Raw genomic sequence first — 14316 nt, 5'->3', positions numbered from 1 at the left:
TTGGGGGTCGTTCCCTGGTGGGGGTTTGGGGGTCGTTTCCCGGTGGGGGTTCGGGGGTCACTGGAGGGGGTTCGGGGGTCACCGGAGGAGGTTTGGGGGTCACCGGAGGGGGTTCGGGGGTTGTTCCCCGGTGGGGGTTTGGGGGTCGTTCCCTGGTGGGGGTTTGGGGGTCGTTTCCCGGTGGGGGTTCGGGGGTCACCGGAGGAGGTTTGGGGGTCACCGGAGGGGGTTCGGGGGTCATTTCCCGGTGGGTTCGGGGGTCGTTCCCCGGTGGGTTCGGGGGTCGTTCCCCGGTGGGGGTTCGGGGGTTGTTGGGTTTGGGGGTTGTTCCCCGGTGGGCTCAGGGGTTGTTCCCCGGTGGGTTCAGGGTCGTTCCCCGGTGGGGGTTCAGGGGTCGTTCCCCGGTGGGGGTTCAGGGGTTGTTCCCCGGTGGGTTCAGGGGTCGTTCCCCGGTGGGTTCAGGGGTTGTTCCCCGGTGGGTTCGGGGGTTGTTCCCCGGTGGGGGGTTCAGGGGTTGTTCCCCAGTGGGGGTTTGGGAGTCGTTTGGGTTCAGGGGTCGTTCCCCGGTGGGGGTTCAGGGGTCACTGGAGGGAGTTCAGGGGTTGTTCCCCGGTGGGCTCAGGGGTCATTCCCCGGTGGGTTCGGGGTCGTTCCCCGGAGGGGCTCAGCCCCGGCCCTTCTTGGCTCTGTCCTTGCTGGGGGCCGGTGCCGTGACCAGCGCCAGCTGTTTGGGGAGGCTGCCCTGGGCTCGCTGCACCGTCTCCCGCTCGATCCTCATCCGGATCCCGACCTCCAGGCGCTGCGGAGAGCGGGGGGGGTCAGGGGGGCTCCGCTGGGACCCCCCCATTCCCCCTGGGACCCCGCCACGCTCCCCCCTCACCTTCTTCAGCTTCTGCTGCTGCACCACGCGGAGCTTCTTCGGGGCGATGGTGCGGCCTGAGGAGGGCACGGCTGGGCTGAGAGACCCCGGGAGATCCCCGGGAGACCCCAAGAGATCCCGGGAGACCCCCGAGAGAGCCCCAGGAGATCCCAAGAGATCCCCGAGAGATCCCCGAGACCGCCGGGAGACCCCCAAGAGATCCCGGGAGATCCCCGAGAGAGCCCCAAGAGATCCCGAGAGATCCCCGAGAGACCCCCAGGATCCCCAGGAGATCCCGGGAGACCCCCAAGAGATCCCAGGAGACCCCCGAGAGATCTCCGGGAGATCCCCGAGAGACCCCCAAGAGATCCCGGGAGACCCCCGAGAGATTTCCGAGAGATCCTGGGAGACCCCGAGAGATCCTGGGAGATCCCGGGAGATCCCCGAGAGATCCCCAGGATCCCCAGGAGATCCCGGGAGACCCCGAGAGACCCCCAGGATCCCCAGGAGATCCCGGGAGACCCCCGAGAGATCCCCGGGAGATCCCGGGAGACCCCCGAGAGATCCTGGGAGACCCCCGAGAGATCCTGGGAGACCCCCGAGAGATTTCCGAGAGATCCCCGGGAGATCCCCGGAGGTCCCGGGACCCCTCACTGCCAGCCCCGAGCTCCCCGACACCGCGTGTCCCCCCGGGAGGGCATCGGGACCCCCCCAGGAACCCCCCGGAACGGCCCCGCCAAACCGGAGCCCCCCCCTCACCCCACGGTGCTGCGGCTCCTCTTCCTCCCGAGCACCCCCCGAGCCCCCCGCCCCTACCGGCCCCGGGACCCCCCTCACCGGCCCCGGGCCCCTCCTCACCGGCCCCGGGACCCCCCTCACCGGCCCCGGGCCCCTCCTCACCGGCCCCGGGCCCCTCCTCACCGGCCCCGGGCCCCTCCTCACCGGCCCCGGGACCCCCCTCACCGGCCCCGGGCCCCCCCTCACCGGCCCCGGGACCCTCCTCACCGGCCCCGGGACCCCCCTCACCGGCCCCGGGCCCCTCCTCACCGGCCCCGGGCCCTCCTCACCGGCCCCGGGACCCCCCTCACCGGCCCCGGGACCCCCTCACCTCCCTTCCGCGGGCCCCGGTTCCCCCGGGCCGCCGCCGCCGCCGCTGCTCCCTTTGGCCGCTTGGCCACAGCCTTGGGCTGGCCCTGCGCCATCGCCGCCGCCGCCGCCGCCTCACGGCCCGAGCAGCACGGAAACAGCGCGGCCTAACGCCACAAAGCACGCCGGGATACACCGGGGCACACCGGGATACACCGGGGCACAGCGCAATGCATGCTGGGATATACCGGGGCACACCGGGATACACCGGGGCACACCGCAATGCATGCTGGGATACACCGGGGCACGCCGCAATGCGTGCTGGGATACACCGGGGCACAACGGGATACACCGGGGCACGCCGGGATACACCGGGGCACACCGCAATGCACGCCGGGATACACCGGGGCATGCATGCAATGCATGCTGGGATGTACCGAGGTACACCGGGATACACCGGGATACACCGAGGCAAATCGCGAGGCATGCCGGGATTTATCGGGGTACACCGGGATACACCGGGGCTTTATTGAGGCAAAGGCTGCCGGGATGTACCGAGGCACACCGCGAGGCATGCCGGGATGTACCGAGGCACAACAGAGATACACCGGGGCACGCCGCAATGCACGCCGGGATGTACCGGGGCACACCGCAAAGGCTGCCGGGATACACCGGGGCACACCGGGATACACCGGGGCACACCGCAAGGCATGCCGGGATATACCGGGGCACACCGCAATGCACGCCGGGATACACCGAGGCACACCGCAATGTATGCTGGGATATACCGGGGCACACCGCAAGGCATGCTGGGATGTACCGAGGCACACCGCAGAGCACGCCGGGATACACCGGGGCAAACCGCGAGGCATGCCGGGATTTATCGAGGTACACCGGGGCTTTATTGAGGCAAAGGCTGCCGGGATACACCGAGGCACGCCGCAATGTATGCTGGGATGTACCGGGGCACACCGTACGGCACGCCGGGATATACCGAGGCACACCGGGATACACCGGGGCACACCGCAGAGCACGCCGGGATACACCGAGGCACACCGCAAAGGCTGCCGGGATACACCGGGGATTTATTGAGGGAAAGCACGCCGGGATACACCGGGGCACACCGCAACGCATGCCGGGATATACCGGGGCACACCGCAATGCACGCTGGGATATACCGGGGCACACCGCAATGCACGCTGGGATATACCGAGGCACTCCGCAAGGCATGCCGGGATATACCGAGGCACAACGGGGATACACCGGGGCACACCGCGATGTGTGCTGGGATGTACCGGGGCACACCGAGCTGTACCGAGGCACACCGGGACACACCGGGCTGTACCGGGGCAGGATCCGTCACCGCTGTCCCCGCTCCGCCAGCGCCTGGAACAGCTCGGAGGGGGCGAAGACCCCGAACTCGGTGATGATTCCCCCCGTGATGAGCTCGTGGGGAGTGACGTCAAACGCCGGGTTCCACACATCCACACCTGCGGGGGGAGGAGGAGGAGGAGGAGGAGGAGGAGGGGGGGGAACGCGGCTCAGAGGGGCTCGGGCAGCGACCCCAGGCAGGGACGGCACCTCCCGGGCACCGGGACACCCCAAACACCCCCCGGGCACCGGGACACCCCAAACCCTCCCCGGGCACCGGGACACCCCAAACCCCGCACACAAACCCCGCCTGGGACCTGCCCTGGGCACCGGGACACCCCAAACCCCGCCCTGACCCCTGGGACACCCCAAATCCCACACACAAACCCCGTGTGGGACCCATCCTGACCTCCAGGACACCCCAAACCCCACGTGGGACCCGCACCGGGACTCCCCAAACCCTGCACACAAACCCTGCCTGGGACCCGCCCCAGGCACTGGGACACCCCAAACCCCGCCCTGACCCCCGGGACACCCCAAACCCTGCCCTGACCCCCGGGACACCCCAAACCCCGCACACAAACCCTGCCTGGGACCTGCCCCGGGCACTGGGACACCCCAAACCCCGCCCTGACCCCCGGGACACCCCAAATCCCACACACAAACCCCGCCTGGGACCCTCTCTGACCCCCGGGACACCCCAAACCCCACGTGGGACCCACCCCGAACCCCGGGACCCCCTGGATCCCTCCCCACGTGGGACCCTCCTGGACCCCCAGGACCCCCCGGATCCCTCCCCACGTGGGACCCACCCCAACCCCCGGGACACCCCAAACCCCACACGGGACACGTCCCGGGCACCGGGACACCCCAAACCCCGTGTGGGACCTGTCCTGGGCACCAGGACACCCCAAACCCCGCACACAAACCCCACCTGGGACCCTCTCTGACCCCCGGGACACCCCAAACCCCGCACGGGACCCACCCCAACCCCCGGGACACCCCAAACCCTGCACACAAACCCTGCCTGGGACCCTCTCTGACCCCCAGGACTTCCCAAACCCTGCGTGGGACCCCCGGGACACCCCAAACCCCGCCCTGACCCCTGGGACACCCCAAACCCCATGTGGGACCCACTCCAACCCCCAGGACCCCCCGGATCCCTCCCCACGTGGGACCCACCCCAACCCCCGGGACACCCCAAATCCCACACGGGACACATCCCGGGCACCGGGACACCCCAAACCCCGTGTGGGACCTGTCCTGGGCACCAGGACACCCCAAACCCCGCACACAAACCCTGCATGGGACCCTCTCTGACCCCCAGGACACCCCAAACCCGCCCTGGGCACTGGGACACCCCAAACACCGCACACAAACCCCAAGTGGGACCCGCACCAGGACACCCCAAACCCCACGTGGGACCCACCCCAACCCCCGGGACACCCCAAATCCCACACACAAACCCCACCTGGGACCCTCACCAGGACACCCCAAACCCACCCTGGGCACTGGGACACCCCAAACCCCGCCCTGACCCCCGGGACACCCCAAACCCTGCACACAAACCCTCCGTGGGACCCTCTCTGACCCCCAGGACCCCCCGGATCCCTCCCCACCTGGGACCCCCCCCGACTCCCAGGACCCCCCGGATCCCTCCCCGTGCGCGGCACCCACCGGGCTCAGCCAGGAGGACGCCCCCGAGCTGGGTGAGCTCCGTTCCCGGGCGCTCCTCGATGGGGATCAGGTGGCCCGAGGCCAGCGCGGGGTCGCAGGAGCTGCTGGGGGCGGCCACGTAGAACGGGACCCCCAAGTGCCGCGCGGCCACCGCCAGCGTCAGCGTCCCGATCTTGTTGGCCACGTCCCCGTTGGCGGCCACGCGGTCGGCGCCCACCACCACGGCTGGGGACAGAGCGGGGACAGGGGAGCCTGTCCTGGGTCACCTGTGCTGGGTCACCTGGGCTGGGTCACCTGTCCCCATCCTGGGTCACCTGTCCCCATCCTGTGTCACCTGTCCTGGGTCACCTGTGCTGTGTCACCTGTCCTGGGTCACCTGTGCTGGGTCACCTGTCCTGGGTCACCTGTGCTGAGTCACCTGTCCCCATCCTGGGTCACCTGTTCTGTGTCACCTGTGCTGGGTCACCTGTGCTGGGTCACCTGTCCTGGGTCACCTGTTCTGTGTCACCTGTGCTGGGTCACCTGTCCCCATCCTGTGTCACCTGTCCTGTGTCACCTGTCCTGTGTCACCTGTCCTGGGTCACCTGTCCCCATCCTGGGTCACCTGTGCTGTGTCACCTGTCCTGTGTTACCTGTGCTGGGTCACCTGTCCTGGGTCACCTGTCCCCATCCTGTGTCACCTGCCCTGGGTCACCTGTCCTGGGTCACCTGTTCTGTGTCACTTGTGCTGGGTCACCTGTCCCCATCCTGTGTCACCTGTCCTGTGTCACCTGCCCTGGGTCACCTGTTCTGTGTCACCTGTCCTGGGTCACCTGTGCTGTGTCACCTGTCCTGGGTCACCTGTGCTGGGTCACCTGTTCTGTGTCACCTGTGCTGGGTCACCTGTCCTGTGTCACCTGTTCTGTGTCACCTGTGCTGGGTCACCTGTCCCCAACCTGTGTCACCTGTCCTGGGTCACCTGTCCTGGGTCACCTGTCCTGGGTCACCTGTCCTGTGTCACCTGTCCTGGGTCACCTGTGCTGGGTCACCTGTTCTGTGTCACCTGTCCTGGGTCACCTGTGCTGGGTCACCTGTTCTGTGTCACCTGTCCTGTGTCACCTCTCCTGGGTCACCTGTTCTGTGTCACCTGTCCCCATCCTGTATCACCTGTTCTGTGTCACCTGTTCTGTGTCACCTGTCCCCATCCTGTATCACCTGTTCTGTGTCACCTGTCCTGGGTCACCTGTCCCCATCCTGTGTCACCTGTGCTGTCACCTGTCCTGTGTCACCTGTCCTGGGTCACCTGTGCTGGGTCACCTGTCCTGTGTCACCTGTTCTGTGTCACCTGTTCTGTGTCACCTGTCCCCACCCTGTGTCACCTGTTCTGTGTCACCTGTCCTGGGTCACCTGTGCTGGGTCACCTGTCCCCATCCTGTGTCACCTGTCCTGTGTCACCTGTCCTGGGACACCTGTGCTGGGTCACCTGTCCTGGGTCACCTGTGCTGGGTCACCTGTGCTGTCACCTGTCCTGGGTCACCTGTCCTGGGTCACCTGTCCTGGGTCACCTGTTCTGTGTCACCTGTTCTGGGTCACCTGTGCTGGGTCACCTGTGCTGTGTCACCTGTCCCCACCCTGTGTCACCTGTCCTGTGTCACCTGTGCTGGGTCACCTGTCCCCACCCTGTGTCACCTGTCCTGGGTCACCTGTGCTGGGTCACCTGTGCTGGGTCACCTGTCCTGGGTCACCTGTGCTGGGTCACCTGTTCTGTGTCACCTGTCCTGGGTCACCTGTCCTGGGTCACCTGTGCTGGGTCACCTGTGCTGGGTCACCTGTCCTGTGTCACCTGTCCTGGGTCACCTGTTCTGTGTCACCTGTCCTGGGTCACCTGTGCTGGGTCACCTGTCCTGGGTCACCTGTCCTGGGTCACCTGTGCTGGGTCACCTGTCCCCATCCTGTATCACCTGTCCTGTGTCACCTGTCCTGGGTCACCTGTTCTGTGTCACCTGTGCTGGGTCACCTGTCCTGGGTCACCTGTTCTATGTCACCTGTCCCCACCCTGTGTCCCCTGTCCCCAGCCCCTGTCCCCACCCCGTGTCCCTCCTTGTCCCCATCCTGTGTCACCCACCCCGTGTCCCCTGTCCCCACCCCGTGTCACCCATCCCATATCACCTGTCCCCACCCTGTGTCCCCTGTCCCCACCCCCTGTCCCCACCCTGTGTCCCCTGTCCCCATCCCGTGTCACCCACCCTGTGTCCCCTGTCCCCATTCCCTGTCCCCCCCCGTGTCCCCTGTCCCCAGCCCTGTCCCCACCCTGTGTCCCCTGTCCCCACCCCCGTCCCCATCCCGTGTCCCCTGTCCCCACCCCGTGTCCCCTGTCCCCAGCCCTGTCCCCACCCTGTGTCCCCTGTCCCCACCCCATGTCCCCACCCCGTGTCCCCTGTCCCCCCCCCGTGTCCCCTGTCCCCATCCTGTATCACGCCCCCCATGTCCCCTATCCTATGTCACCCACCCCGTGTCCCCTGTCCCCCCCCGTGTCCCTGTCCCCATCCCGTGTCCCCCCCCCGTGTCCCCTGTCCCTGTCCGTGCCCTCACCCTGGACGCCGCGCTGGCTGATGGCGGCGGTTGGCGGCGCTGTCGGTGATGAGGGTGACGGGGACGCCGTCGTGGCGCAGCTCCAGCGCCGACAGCCGCGAGCCCTGGTGGAACGGCCGCGTCTCGGTGCAGAACACGCGGGACAGCGCCCCGCGCTCGTGGAGAGCCCGCACCACGCCTGGGGACACGGCAGGGACACCGGGGACATGTCAGGGACACGGCAGGGACACGGCAGGGACACGGGGACACGGCAGGGACACGGCAGGGACAGGTCAGGGACACGGCAGGGACACGGCAGGGACATGGCAGGGACACGGCAGGGACACCAGGGACATGTCAGGGACACGGCAGGGACACGGAGACAAGGCAGGGACACGGGGACACGGCAGGGACACGGCAGGGACACGGCAGGGACACGTCAAAGACACGGCAGGGACACGGCAGGGACACAGGGACACGTCAGGGACACGGCAGGGACACCAAGGACATGTCAGGGACACGTCAGGGACACGGGGACAAGGCAGGGACACGGCAGGGACACGGCAGGGACACGGGGACACCAGGGACATGTCAGGGACACGGGGACACCGGGGACACGTCAGGGACACGTCAGGGACACGGGGACAGAGACCCCCCCATGGTGGGGAGCGCTCCTCGCGATGGAGACCCCCCCCAATGGAGACCCCCCCAATGGAGACCCCCCCCCAATGGAGACCCCCCCCCAATGGAGACCCCCGCAAAAGCCCTGGGGGAAAACGGGGGCACTGAGCCCTCCAATGCCCCCCCAGTGTCCCCCCCAGTGCCCCCCAGTGTCCCCCAGTGTCCCCCCAGTGTCCCCAGTGTCCCCCAGTATCCCCAGTGTCCCCAGTGTCCCCCAGTGTCCCCCAATGTCCCCCAGTGTCCCCCAGTGTCCCCAGTGTCCCCAGTATCCCCAGTATGCCCAGTGTCCCCAGTATCCCCCAGTATCCCAGTGTCCCCAGTGTCCCCAGTGTCCCCCAGTATCCCCAGTGTCCCCAGTATCCCCCAGTGTCCCCGGTGTCCCCAGTGTCCCCAATGTCCCAGTGTCCCCAGTGTCCCCAGTGTCCCCAGTGTCCCCAGTGTCCCCAGTGTCCCCAGTATCCCCAGTCTCCCCCGGTGTCCCCGGTGTCCCGTACCCAGGGCGGTGCCGTATCCGGCCGTCGCCAGTGTCCCCAGTGTCCCCAGTGTCCCCAGTCTTTCCCAGTGTCCCCAGTGTCCCCAGTGTCCCCAGTATCCCCCAGTCTCTCCCAATGTCCCCCAGTGTCCCGTACCCAGGGCGGTGCCGTATCCGGCCGTCGCCAGTATCCCCCAGTCTCTCCCAGTCTCTCCCAGTCTCTCCCAGTATCCCCAGTATCCCCAGTCTCCCCCGGTGTCCCGTACCCAGGGCGGTGCCGTATCCAGCCGTCGCCAGTTTCCCCAGTTTCCCCAGTTTCCCCAGTATCCCCAGTATCCCGGTGTCCCGTACCCAGGGCGGTGCCGTATCCGGCCGTCGCCAGTGTCCCCCAGTCTCCCCAGTCTCCCCAGTGTCCCCAGGGTCCCCAGTGTCCCCAGTGTCCCCAGTCTCCCCCAGTGTCCCCAGTGTCCCCAGTCTCCCCAGTATCCCCAGTGTCCCCAGTGTCCCGTACCCAGGGCGGTGCCGTATCCGGCCGTCCCCAGTATCCCCCAGTGTCCCCAGTATCCCCAGTGTCCCCGGTGTCCCCAGTCTCCCCGGTGTCCCCGGTGTCCCGTACCCAGGGCGGTGCCGTATCCGGCCGTCGCCAGTATCCCCAGTGTCCCCAGTATCCCCAGTGTCCCCAGTCTCCCCCAGTGTCCCCAGTGTCCCCAGTCTCCCCAGTATCCCCCAGTATCCCCCAGTCTCCCCAGTCTCCCCGGTGTCCCGTACCCAGTGCAGTGCCGTATCCGGCCGTCCCCAGTGTCCCCCAGTATCCCCGGTGTCCCGTACCCAGGGCGGTGCCGTAGCCCCCCCAGTATCCCCAGTGTCCCCAGTATCCCCCAGTGCCCCCCCGGTGTCCCGTACCCAGGGCGGTGCCATATCCGGCCGTCGCCAGGGTCCCCCAGTGTCCCCAGTGTCCCCAGTGTCCCCCGGTGTCCCCGGTGTCCCGTACCCAGGGCGGTGCCGTATCCGGCCGTCGCCAGGGTCCCCCAGTGTCCCCAGTGTCCCCAGTGTCCCCAGTATCCCCCAGTCTCTCCCAGTGTCCCCAGTGTCCCCAGTGTCCCCGGTGTCCCCAGTCTCTCCCAGTATCCCCAGTCTCCCCAGTGTCCCGTACCCAGGGCGGTGCCGTATCCGGCCGTCGCCAGGGTCCCCCAGTATCCCCAGTATCCCCAGTATCCCCAGTATCCCCCAGTCTCTCCCAGTCTCCCCAGTGTCCCGTACCCAGGGCGGTGCCGTATCCGGCCGTCGCCAGGATCCCCCAGTATCCCCAGTATCCCCAGTATCCCCAGTGTCCCCAGTATCCCCAGTATCCCCCGGTCTCTCCCAGTCTCCCCAGTATCCCGGTGTCCCGTACCCAGGGCGGTGCCGTATCCGGCCGTCGCCAGGGTCCCCCAGTATCCCCAGTATCCCCAGTATCCCCCAGTCTCTCCCAGTCTCCCCAGTGTCCCGTACCCAGGGCGGTGCCGTATCCGGCCGTCGCCAGTATCCCCAGTCTCTCCCAGTGTCCCCGGTGTCCCCAGTGTCCCCCGGTGTCCCCAGTCTCCCCAGTATCCCCGTACCCAGTGCGGTGCCGTATCCGGCCGTCGCCAGTGTCCCCCAATGTCCCCAGTGTCCCCAGTCTCCCCCAGTATCCCCAGTGTCCCCAGTCTCTCCCAGTGTCCCCAGTATCCCCAGTGTCCCCAGTATCCCCAGTATCCCAGTATCCCCGTACCCAGGGCGGTGCCGTATCCGGCCGTCGCCAGTGTCCCCCAGTATCCCCAGTATCCCCAGTATCCCAGTATCCCCGTACCCAGTGCGGTGCCGTATCCGGCCGTCGCCAGTATCCCCAGTATCCCCAGTATCCCCAGTATCCCGGTGTCCCGTACCCAGGGCGGTGCCGTATCCTGCCGTCGCCAGTATCCCCCAGTGTCCCCAGTATCCCCAGTATCCCCCAGTATCCCCAGTCTCTCCCAGTGTCCCCAGTATCCCCAGTATCCCAGTATCCCCAGTATCCCAGTATCCCCGTACCCAGGGCGGTGCCGTATCCGGCCATCCCCAGTATCCCCAGTATCCCCAGTGTCCCCAGTTTCCCCGTACCCAGTGCGGTGCCGTATCCGGCCGTCGCCAGGGTCCCCAGTCTCCCCAGTATCCCCCAGTCTCTCCAGTCTCCCCAGTATCCCCAGTATCCCCGTACCCAGTGCGGTGCCGTATCCGGCCGTCGCCAGGCTCCCGGTGTTGCAGTGGGTCAGGAGGGTGACGGGGCCGCCCCCCGGGACCCTCCCCAGGATGGCACCGGCCCCGTGGGCCCCGATGCTCCGGTTGTCCCTGCGGTCCTTCTCCAGGAGCCCCTCGATGTACTCAATGATGCTGGGGAGGGGGACACGGGGGTGGGACCCCAGACCCACCCCAGGGGACACCGAGACCCCCCAGTGACCCCAGACCCCCCCAGTGACCCCAGACCCACCCCAGGAGCACCCCGAGACCCCCACAATGACCCCAGACCACCCCAGGAGCACCCTGAGACCCCCCCAGTGACCCCAGACCCACCCCAGGAGCACCCTGAGACCCCCCCAGTGACCCCAAACCCACCCCAGGGGACCCAGACCCCCCCAGTGACCCCAGACCCACCCCAGAGCACCCCGAGACCCCCCAGTGACCCCAGACCCACCCCAGGAGCACCCCGAGACCCCCCCAGTGACCCCAGACCCACCCCAGTGACCCCAGACCCACCCCAGGGGACCCCGAGACCCCCCCAGTGACCCCAGACCCACCCCAGGAGCACCCTGAGACCCCCCCAGTGACCCAGACCCACCCCAGGAGCACCCTGAGACCCCCCCAGTGACCCCAGACCCACCCCAGGAGCACCCCGAGATCCCCCCAGTGACCCCAGACCCACCCCAGTGACCCCAGACCCACCTCAGGGGACCCCGAGACCCCCACAGTGACCCCAGACCCACTCCAGTGACCCCAGACCCACCCCAGGAGCACCCTGAGACCCCCACAATGACCCCAAACCCACCCCAGGGGACCCAGACCCACCCCAGGGGACCCAAACCCACCCCAGGAGCACCCCGAGACCCCCCAGTGACCCCAGACCCACCCCAGGGGACCCTGAGACCCCCCCAGTGACCCCAGACCCACCCCAGGGGACCCCGAGACCCCCCCAGTGACCCCAGGACCCACCCCAGGAGCACCCTGAGACCCGCACAATGACCCCAGACCCACCCCAGGAGCACCCTGAGACCCCCCAGTGACCCCAGACCCACCCCAGGGGACCCTGAGACCCCCCCCAGTGACCCCAGACCCACCCCAGGGAACCCGAGACCCCTCCTCAACACCCCCCCCACCCCCCAATAAACCCAAACCCACCCCAGGGGACCCCGAGACCCCCCCTCAGTAGCCACCCCCCCCCCCCCAGCGAACCCCAAATCCACCCCAGGGGACCCCCAGACCCCAAATCCCCACCTGGGAGCCCCCGGACCTCCCTCAACCCCCCCAAATCCCCCCCACGAACCACTCCAGACCCCTCCCCCAGCCCCCCCAGTTCCCCGCGGGGGTCCCCAACCCTGAGCTCAGCACCCCTCACACTCCTCCCGGACCCCCCCCAAAATCCCCCCGCACCCCCCCTCCACCCCCACCCCCCTCCCCCTCACACCTCCTCCCGGACCCCCAAAATCTCCCCGCACCCCCCGGTACCTCTCCCTCAGCTGCTGGGGGGTGACCCCGGGGGTCTCCACCCAGCACCCCTCACACTCCTCCCGGGCCCCCCCCCCCCAAAATCCCCCCCCAAATCCCCCCGGTACCTCTCCCTCAGCTGCTCGGGGGTGACCCCGGGGGTCTCCACCCGGCACCCCTCACACTCCTCCCGGACCCCCAAAATCCCCCCAAAATCCCCCCAAAACCCCCCGGTACCTCTCCCTCAGCTGCTGGGGGTGACCCCGGGGGTCTCCACCCAGCACCCCTCACACTCCTCCCGGACCCCCAAAATCCCCCCAAAACCCCCCGGTACCTCTCACCCAGCACCCCTCACACTCCTCCCGGACCCCCCCCCCAAAACCCCCCGGTACCTCTCCCGCAGCTGCTCGGGGGTGACCCCGGGGGTCTCCACCTGGCACCCCTCACGCTCCTCCCGGACCCCCCCCCCCCCCAAAATCCCCCCTCCAAAATCCCCCCGGTACCTCTCACCCAGCACCCCTCACACTCCTCCCGGACCCCTCCCCCCAAAACCCCCAAAATCCCCCCGGTACCTCTCCCTCAGCTGCTGGGGGGGTGACCCCGGGGGTCTCCACCCAGCACCCCTCACACTCCTCCCGGACCCCCAAAATCCCCCCCCAAAAAACCCCCCGCACCCCCCGGTACCTCTCACCCAGCACCCCTCACGCTCCTCCCGGACCCCCAAAATCCCCCCAAAATCCCCCCGGTACCTCTCCCTCAGCTGCTGGGGGGTGACCCCGGGGGTCCCCAACCCAGCACCCCGGACCCCCAAAAACCCCCCAAAACCCCCCGGTACCTCTCACCCAGCTGCTCGGGGGTGACCCCGGGGGTCTCCACCCTGCACCCCTCACACCGGACCCCCCAAAATCCCCCAAAACCCCCCGGTACCTCTCCCTCAGCTGCTCGGGGGTGACCCCGGGGGTCCCCAACCCAGCACCCCTCACACTCCTCCCGGACCCCCCCCCCAAAAACCCCCCGCACCCCCCGGTACCTCTCACCCAGCACCCCTCACACTCCTCCCGGACCCCCCCAAAAACCCCCCGGTACCTCTCCCGCAGCTGCTCGGGGGTGACCCCGGGGGTCCCCAACCCAGCACCCGGACCCCCAAAAACCCCCCAAAATCCCCGGTACCTCTCCCTCAGCTGCTCGGGGGTGACCCCGGGGGTCTCCACCGGCACCCCTCACACCGGACCCCCAAAAACCCCCCAAAACCCCCCGGTACCTCTCCCGCAGCTGCTCGGGGGTGACCCCGGGGGTCTCCACCCGCTGCCGCACGAACGCCCGGAGCCGCTCGGCCTCCCGGCCCAGGTTGGCGGCCGTGGGGCGGGCGCTGAGCAGGAACCCCAATTTCTGCCCCACGAACTCCTCCAGCGCCCCCAAATCCTCCGAGGGTCCCGCGCCCCCCGCCAGCTCCACGGCGAGGCTGAGGCAAGCCCAGGAGGGCGATGGCCGGAGCCCCCCGCACCTGGGGATGGGTGGGGGGCTCAAAACACCCGCTGAGACCCCCCCGGGATGGATCTGGGGGGTCCCCCAAAGACGGGGGGAGGAAGAGGAGGGGGTTTTGCGGTGGTGGGGGGGGGGGGGGGTCAGGATGAAGGGGGGTCAGCACCGGGGGGTCTCCCCCTCACCTCCATGTCCCGGATGGCCCCCCAGGCCCGCTCCACGCCCCCCACCCGCTCGTAGCGGAGCTGCCCCGGGAGCAGCCGCTGGTTCAGAACCTCGAGGGAACCGCGCCGGTACCGGAGCGACTCGAGCGCCATCGCGACAGCGCGACAGAGACCGCGCCTCTTCCGGGGCCGGGCAGGGACGAGCAGCAGCCGCCGCTCGCCGCCATCGCTTTAATTTCGGGTTATAAATTACAGGGGAGGGGTCTCGGGGGGCTCAGACC

General features: G+C 68.5%; 2 protein-coding genes across 5 annotated transcripts; both read right to left on the bottom strand.

The window, feature by feature from the left end:
• Positions 1-204: 204 nt before the first annotated feature.
• On the bottom strand, positions 205-2169 carry C39H19orf53 (chromosome 39 C19orf53 homolog). 4 transcript variants are annotated; one of them, XM_058861917.1, is made up of 4 exons: positions 1968-2169; positions 881-936; positions 664-799; positions 205-299 (listed from the first exon to the last, which is right to left on the bottom strand). In XM_058861917.1, exons 1-3 carry the CDS (start codon positions 2059-2061, stop codon positions 665-667), a joined length of 285 nt encoding a protein of 94 aa, XP_058717900.1. In that variant the 5' UTR covers positions 2062-2169; the 3' UTR covers positions 205-299; position 664. The 4 variants fall into 4 exon arrangements, with proteins under 4 accessions (XP_058717900.1, XP_058717901.1, XP_058717899.1 ...); XM_058861918.1 differs by lacking the exon at positions 205-299 and adding an exon at positions 313-339 and having other exon boundaries at positions 663-799; XM_058861916.1 differs by lacking the exon at positions 205-299 and adding an exon at positions 375-504.
• A 415-nt stretch (positions 2170-2584) lies between these two features.
• MRI1 (methylthioribose-1-phosphate isomerase 1) lies at positions 2585-14282 on the bottom strand. The gene is given in 9 exon segments (XM_058861914.1): positions 2585-2603; positions 3269-3435; positions 4994-5218; positions 7565-7595; positions 7597-7742; positions 10909-11081; positions 13651-13859; positions 13861-13893; positions 14057-14282. Coding segments are annotated over 8 exon segments (1080 nt in total). The 5' UTR covers positions 14189-14282; the 3' UTR covers positions 2585-2603; positions 3269-3304.
• Positions 14283-14316: the final 34 nt, after the last annotated feature.

The sequence above is a fragment of the Poecile atricapillus genome, chromosome 39 (assembly GCF_030490865.1).
Source record: "Poecile atricapillus isolate bPoeAtr1 chromosome 39, bPoeAtr1.hap1, whole genome shotgun sequence".
NCBI lineage: Eukaryota > Metazoa > Chordata > Aves > Passeriformes > Paridae > Poecile > Poecile atricapillus.
The sequence above is the reverse complement of the archived record's forward strand: the minus strand, read 5'-3'. Positions and strand labels throughout refer to the sequence as shown.

What these genes read in the sequence shown, in the direction of transcription:
- C39H19orf53 (XM_058861917.1), bottom strand. Translation starts at nt 2,061, where the DNA reads ATGGCGCAGGGCCAGCCCAAGGCTGTGGCCAAGCGGCCAAAGGGAGCA. An exon ending in CCGGGGCCCGCGGAAGGGAG is followed by an intron (nt 937 to 1,967) that starts GTGAGGGGGTCC and finishes TGCCCTCCTCAG; the next exon opens with GCCGCACCATCGCCCCGAAG. An exon ending in AGCAGCAGAAGCTGAAGAAG is followed by an intron (nt 800 to 880) that starts GTGAGGGGGGAG and finishes CGCTCTCCGCAG; the next exon opens with CGCCTGGAGGTCGGGATCCG.